Here is a 7,875-nt window from a genome sequence, read left to right on the forward strand (position 1 = left end):
TACCAAGAGTTTTATATGTATTTGGCCGAAACAGACTTGGCTGACTTCTATAAATTCTACGTAGCACTTCTATAAATTCTACGTGCTCAAGTATTACTGGTGTGATTGTTTGCAATGAAATTGCAATGAAATTTGCAATAAAATAAATCTTGCAAATATTTACACACATATATATATATAAATATTAATAAACTGTACATAATTTAATAATGGCAAAACAATGTAATTTAATAAAATGTTTATGGATCCCAACGATAGTCGGATCACTTGGTGGATAGTCGTTTTCGGTTCCCTAACTTAGAAACCGGCCGACCGGTGTCACTGTCATTGTCGCTGTCATCGTACGTATTAAGTGCATAGCCTACCTACAGTTGACTGTATGTTTATACACTTTATTATGTACAGAGCAATATACGATTATCGTATAAACAAATTGTACACTATTAAAACATCGAATAGGAAAATATTGATTTAGATAATTAAGTACCACAATATTATCTGTGTTCAATAAAGAAGTTTAAAATTTTTTATTTTATATTATTTTATATTAAACTTTTATCAATATCACTCGCACGGAAGTACAAATTGGAAATCTATAACAATATAAAAACTAAATAGATGTAATGAGTATTGTCAAACAAGGGTTTATTGCTGTCCACGTAGGTATGTTTTCTCGTATAACACTTATCAGTATGTTTAACGTTAAGCCAATTCAACAATTTAATTATATAGTGAACATTGTTTGTATGTAACATTAGGTGCAGGAAAGCATTCAAATGCTCTTAAGGAAAAATATCAAAAGTTATGCCGCCTAGCCTGTGAAACTGTAAGTTTTATTGATTCTACATACAATTATGTTTGTTTGTATTTAATGGAAGATGTATATTTTCAAAGGGTATTCAAAATTTAAAGAATGGTGGCAATACATTGGATGCAATAGTAGAAACTATAATGATATTAGAGAATTCACCTCTAACAAATGCTGGATTTGGTTCTAATCTTACTTTAGAAGGAACTGTTGAATGCGATGCCAGTGTGATGGATGGCACAACATTACAGTTCGGAGCAGTCGGTGCAGTTAGTGGAATAAAAAATCCTGTGTTGTTAGCAAAACGTCTTTGTGAACAACAGTCAATTAAAATTGCATATGGCAGAATTCCACCAAGGTAAATTTGTTAAATTGAAATCCCAATACAATTTATGATAATAAAACAAAATTATTAGCTTTCTAGTTGGGAATGGAGCACACGTATGGGCACAAGAAATGGGGATTCAAACTTTACCTCCAGAACAGCTAATTTCAAGTATAAAGCACATTATTACTTTTGTTTTTAAATATTTGCAAATTCATTCAACTAAAATTTTTCATTACAGTAATTGAAATTTGCAGCATGCATATAACTTAACGAGATCTACAAAACACATTTTTTAAATTTTCGTTATAGGCTCGGATAACAAAGTCAAAAAACGAGAGACTTTTATTTTGTTTTGTCATTCCAAGTAATAGCAAAATTGTAATAAAGTAGTTTACTCATTGTCTAGTATACCAGTCTCTTTATGATCTAACAAAAATTCAAATCGTTTATTCTAGCTTTAAAAAAATTATTGTGTTTTAAAAAGTATCCGAATATTAATAGGAGTCACTATATACACTATATACTTTCCAGTAAACCTAATATAACAGCACATTGACAAATGTATATTCACGATATTATAATTTTTAGTGAAAGCCCAAAAGATATATAAACATTACAAAAGGAAAGTAGAGGATTCAGATCTGGAAATTCAAAAGGTAAACCATTTTTAACATTGTATGTTTGCTTATTTATTTTAGTTATAACTTCATAATAATTTAATAGTGTGCCAAAAAGAGAATGGATACAGTTGGTGCAATATGTGTTGATAAAGAAGGAAATATTGCTGCTGCCTGTTCAAGCGGTGGTATTATATTAAAATATCCAGGAAGAGTAGGACAAGTATTATATTCTTTTAATTTATTGTTTATATGGATTATTTGCATACATTGTGTAAGAATATTAAATATAATACTGTCAAATAATTTTAAGGCTGGAGTATGGGGTTGCGGTACTTGGGCATATAAAGACAAATACTCAGTAGGAACAAGTACATCTGGCTGTGGAGAACACCTAATTCGTACTTCATTAGCACGCACAATTGCAGAAGCTATTTCAAATAGCTCCTGTCCAACCACTAGTTTACATCATGCTATGAAAGTCAATTTTATCGGTGAAATCTCGTAACTACTTTGCTATTTTCAGTTAATGTGATAAATTTCATTTATATTTAAATGTAAGTACCAGAGCACCTGGTTATCTAATAAACGAATTAATTCATTTTCTAGATTCAAAATTTTTGTGTGGACTTGAACAGAAACTTGGAGGTGTCATTGCTCTTCGATATTCACCGCAGGAAGGACTGGGTGATCTTCTATGGAGTCATTCAACTAATTCAATGATAATAGGTTACATGAATTCTACTGAGCAATCAGCGGTAGTAAGTACTTTTAATTCTTTTTAATTAGATTAACATGATTAACATACAATATGAATTTCTTTAGAGTCATATGTCCAGCCTCTCACCTAACGAAGTTGGCAAAAAAGCAGTTGTGGAAGGAATATGTTTCAAGATTAACGAAACAACTGACTCTTAATAATACTGTCTGAATACATGCAATTTTTTGGTCTGTTTATTATTATTAAACGATAAGTAAAAGACGAAGCAATACTGCCTATAGAAAATGATTGTACACACGTTAAACGGAATGTCTTAAAGAGTTCATAACATTCAACACCTCAAAATACACGATTATTACTATTTCATGATATAGAAAACCTGTATGACGTAATGATAGTACATAATATCTGTACCTCTGAAAATGGATGGTTGTTATTAACTTGCGAGGCTCAACAAGGAACAAGCTGCCTTATAGAAATAGTGAACAGCTTATACATATATTTTGGAAACATAATTAGTGAAGTGCCTTGCTTCCTTTATAGAAATCCGATCATCCATGAGCAATCCAAATGGCACAGATATCCTCTGCTATCAGTTTCTATCCAATTATTGTTAGGATACATATGTTGTTAAGCAAACTCCCATTTACTATATCTTTACAGTATTTTTAACAAAGTTTTGTGAAAGTTTTATGAAACCAGAATCAAATAAAATGTATTATTCCAAGCAAAATTATATTTGAGCATTGTTTTCATACATTCAATCGTATTTTATACACTGTAAAAGAATGTATTTGAAGTTGCATAATTTGAAAAAAATAGTAATAAATAAATAATTCTTGTGTTATTATATTCAGAAATATAACATTCATATTAACGTTAATTATTAGAGGAAAGTAAAAGATATTACATCCATTTGTTAACAAATAAGCAGACGAAAATGACGAACATAACAAAAATGAGATCAAAAAAGTCTTCGTACAGAGAAAAATGTAATCTGCTGCGTTAACAGTTCTACAAACAACTCTCAAGAAAACAGTCTAGGGTCAAGTACAATTTAGTTGCTTGGCTGTCAGTAAAGATAAAAGATGTTTTCGCAAAACAATTTCTCGCCGAAATGGAAATACCATTTGCGATCCGCAATTTAATTGTAAAACTAAGAAAAGATGGATTATCCATTAGAAAATTAGCTGAAATAATAAAAAGAACGTGTTCATCGGTACAATATATTCTTGAGAAATACGAAACAACTAAGCCTATTCTAAATCTACAACATACAGGTCGACCACAAAAATTAGATGCTAATCACAAATGTGCAATCTTACAAACAATTCGTTATGATCCATAAACTAATAGAAAATCACTATAACATGAAAGTAGTGCCCGAAACAATTCGCAATGTTAACAACCGGATGGGAAGTTTGTCGGCTCAATCGGCTGTCCAAGTTCTTTTGGAGTCGCGAAATGAAATAGACGCTATGATATGATAACTATATATAAATGTCGCTTATTCTTAAATACTAATACAAATTTGGAAAGGCAGCGGTCAGCATGCCGGTGTACATTATTATACATAGATACATTGTAATGCTAGAATAAAAAACGGTGACTTAACTTTTTTTATTTCTAATTTTTCATATCTGAAAAATTTGTTAACATATTGGTCAGATTTGTTTAATTAAAATGATACCAAATACGACGTGTTTAGACCATACTTATTCATTATACCCAGCAAGTAACTTATTTTATTTATATAAAAGCATTAGCAAAACCGATTCTTAACATATGAAATATTAAAGACAACGTTAAAGAACGTACGTATATTGTTCAAAAGAAAAAATATATAATATTATACATATATATATATAATTATTATTATTATATATATATTATATATATATAATAAAATTCCACGAAAACATGAGATAACGGCCTTTAAAAAGCAGGTGAAAAATCAGATAATGAGTCGCACATGGCCATCCGGTCGGTCCGCCGAAGCGACACTCGTCCGTAGGCCACAATATTAGACAATCCCAAGGATTGTAAATTACATTATCAAAAAACTTGCGAAAACTAGCAGCTAATTTTCACATAAATCAAAGAACTAAATCAAAATTACGGACTAGTGGTTTTATTTTGACGGATGCGCAGGGATGCGATAACTTCTATTCCAAAAACTTGCGATAACTGCATACTGAAATTGGTGCTCTGTAATGAAGTGTATTTAAAATTCCTGTAGATTTTTATGAATCATCTTTACCTACCTTCTTGTGCAAAAGTCATTAACTTTTAAAAAGAGAAATATACTTCGCAGAAGAAGATTTCTAGGAGTAACAAAACCTTCGAACTTCTCGGTCAAAATTATCCTATTTAAACAATTTTTCCAGACAAATCATAGTACAAATGAATATTGGAAGTTTCACGAACCTAATGACATCAGATATTAATAACATGGATTTTTCACGGCTAAATCGCTGTTTTCAAATAATGTGCAACGCGAGCCGCCCCTACCGTGAACATCACTGCCGTACATTATTTATTGTTGCATGCAGTTTCTATTCGCAGTTAGTCATCTTTGCATAGCGTAGAGTTACGCATTGTGTATGATAAACTCTTGTACGATATTCAGAGATATTCTACTCTGACAGGAGGGCACAATTTTGAACGATAACATTTTTATAAAGCAACGTAAAAAGAACGTAAACGTAAGTATACATATCAGTTCTCTTTTATCTCGCAGTATGTACGTATGCGTGTGCTATTATTCTGTTTTACTAAATTTTTGTAAGGATACAGATATTATTCGGCGAACTATATTTTCATGCTTTTGTCTATTATGTTATAAATTATAAATTCTTTCAAATTCATGTATCCTCATTTAGAGTGAACATCATTTTTCGATCAACGATTTTTCCGGGACACCTGCTACGATTGTGACACTTTTAGATCGAACGGACAATGGAAACCCGTGTCTCATCGAACTTGAAAATTTTTTATTTTTCAAAAATATTTTCCTCCATTATATGTAGTACGTCATATACATGTTTACAGCTAGTTGAATTTGTCTTTCCATAATTGGGCGAAAAGAAAACACAAGTTTATTTATTTTGCCGAACAGTATAACGTTTGTTTGACATTTTTTACGCATTTCTAAATAAAAAACGTATATATAATATATATATTAAATAAAAAACGTATATATAATATATATATTAAATATAATAATATATATAATATTATATTAATATATATATTATATATATAATATATATATATATATATATATTATGTATTTGCTTTGCGGAGACAATATGACGTACAGAGTGTTTTCAAAAATGTAGGCGTAATTCCAGGGACAGATACAGTGGGCTAAAATAAGAAAGAGAGTTCATATAAACAAGTAATATCGTATCGATCTTCTCACTCATCTCATAGTGTTTAGATAGGAGGCTAGAAGCTCGTGGATGAGATAAGAAGTTGTAAAAAATGAAATGAAGCAGTCAACACAGTCATAAGAATTACTGGAAGACAAGTACAACTATAATTCGGAAACAAGGTTGTTGGACATGCAGTCAGTGTAAAAAGTCTTTGTACTATTTCCGATTTTTGACAAATTGTCAATTGCACTCATTTTAAAGCTTGAAGCTTACGCAAAGCTTACGCTATGCGTAAGTAGATTTTCCTGTAACGTGTTATTGCATAATGTAAACTTAAATTATGGCCAGATTTATTATGGTATAACTCGTTTTGACGAAATAATCAACAATTATATATCAAATATCAAATATAATCAATATATGATATATAATATCAATTTGATATATAATAGTAATTTAATAATAATATATGTTTGATATATATTCATTTGATATATAATATCAATTATATATCAAATATAATTATGTATCAAATATCAACAATTTGACAAAAATCTGAAATTTTGTGTACGAATACTTTCTACATTGACTGTATGTTCATATGGACTTCTTTCTTATTTTAGCGAACTGAATCTATTCCCGAAGTCATACCCACATTTTCGGAACGTATATCTCCCTCATCATTGACGATGCTCAATATTTTTCGAGATATCGAAGTCGTCGATATTTTATAAAATGAGTTTACATATTTCTATCATTGTATCATAATAGCTAACAGTAAGATCAAAACGAATCCAATGACGTATAGTAATATGACCTTCACGCGACCTTAAGTCACGTATTGGTCTCCGTATTTCAGAATGTCTGAAGAATATTTACTAATTTTTCGGACCCGAAATAATAAGTAGTTCAACCGTGACAGCTGTTTTAATTTTCTGGTGTACCTTATATATATGTACCTTATATATATAAAATATATAATTCTGTGTCCGAACAGAATTCAACGAACGATATTTAGTAATAAATAATCGCGTTAAAGGACGCGAAGGATTTGATTATTTGAGAAATACGAAAAATATTATTAATAAGAAACTTACCCATTTAGTTGTAAATTCACTTCATGCTCGGAAATATGTACAGGAGGATGGTACATTAACTTCGTACGATGTATGATGAACTGCACAGCTGATCTGTATCCGACGGTGACGAACAGAAGGATGTATAAGGACACGTTATTCCAACGTTTGCTTTCACTGCACTATCACGAAACAATGATCACTTATTCAATAATATTTACAGATGAATTTTCCTGGGTTAATATGTATGGTCCTGAAAGGAGCCGATCCTTTTATGAGACGCGTACTGCTGAACCCTTTGCAGCATTCTTGGAGTAAACGCGTTGTTCGCACCGTATAAGAATAATTATAATACTCTTGCGACATCCTTTCCAATCAAACAACGATATAATAATAATAAAAAAACAATAAAGTTACTTCAAATGACCTTAGGTATCCCCCCACTTTCGGCGGTTAAAGTAATTATAGAACACCCTGTATGTATTCCATACTGAAGAAATAAGGATATGAATTTCACGCTATGATACCTCTTTCAAAAAAATTTTTTTTGTTATGCAAAAAATTTATTTACAAAATTAATTTCTGCGGATTTAAATTCAGTGTAAAAAATGCTATAAAAACATATATCTAAACAAATTTTTTTAAAGTAGAAAACATTTTCAAAAGCGAAAAAAAATGTTTCGAACAAAAGTGATGCATATTTTTACGCGGAATATAATTCCGTAATAAAAAATATAGGTTTATCATAAGAAAAGCAAGATGACCATGAAATGACCATTTGATTCCCCACTCGAAATACTAACGGACATGTGTCAGTATATTTTTTTAAATCACATGTCTACGACATCTTTTACAATCTCAAGTTAAATGGAACACCCTATATATGTATATGGAAGTTTTACTTATACAATACAATATAAGGGTTTTAGCAATAAAAAAATTGCCGCA

The 7,875-nt window shown here is 30.4% G+C and overlaps 1 protein-coding gene across 2 annotated transcripts; it reads left to right on the forward strand.

The window, feature by feature from the left end:
• Positions 1–282: 282 nt before the first annotated feature.
• Tasp1 (Taspase 1) lies at positions 283–3,207 on the forward strand. 2 transcript variants are annotated; one of them, XR_013034673.1, is made up of 9 exons: positions 283–663; positions 759–826; positions 895–1,166; positions 1,225–1,304; positions 1,725–1,792; positions 1,860–1,976; positions 2,067–2,257; positions 2,363–2,514; positions 2,579–3,207. XR_013034673.1 is itself a non-coding variant. In XM_033478128.2 (9 exons), the coding sequence occupies exons 1-9, from the start codon at positions 624–626 to the stop codon at positions 2,669–2,671; spliced, it is 1,071 nt and encodes a 356-aa protein (XP_033334019.2). In that variant the 5' UTR covers positions 286–623; the 3' UTR covers positions 2,672–3,207. The 2 variants fall into 2 exon arrangements, 1 of the variants encoding a protein (XP_033334019.2); XM_033478128.2 differs by having other exon boundaries at positions 286–663; positions 2,067–2,247.
• Positions 3,208–7,875: the final 4,668 nt, after the last annotated feature.

This window comes from Megalopta genalis, chromosome 13 (assembly GCF_051020955.1).
Source record: "Megalopta genalis isolate 19385.01 chromosome 13, iyMegGena1_principal, whole genome shotgun sequence".
Taxonomy (NCBI): Eukaryota; Metazoa; Arthropoda; class Insecta; order Hymenoptera; family Halictidae; genus Megalopta; species Megalopta genalis.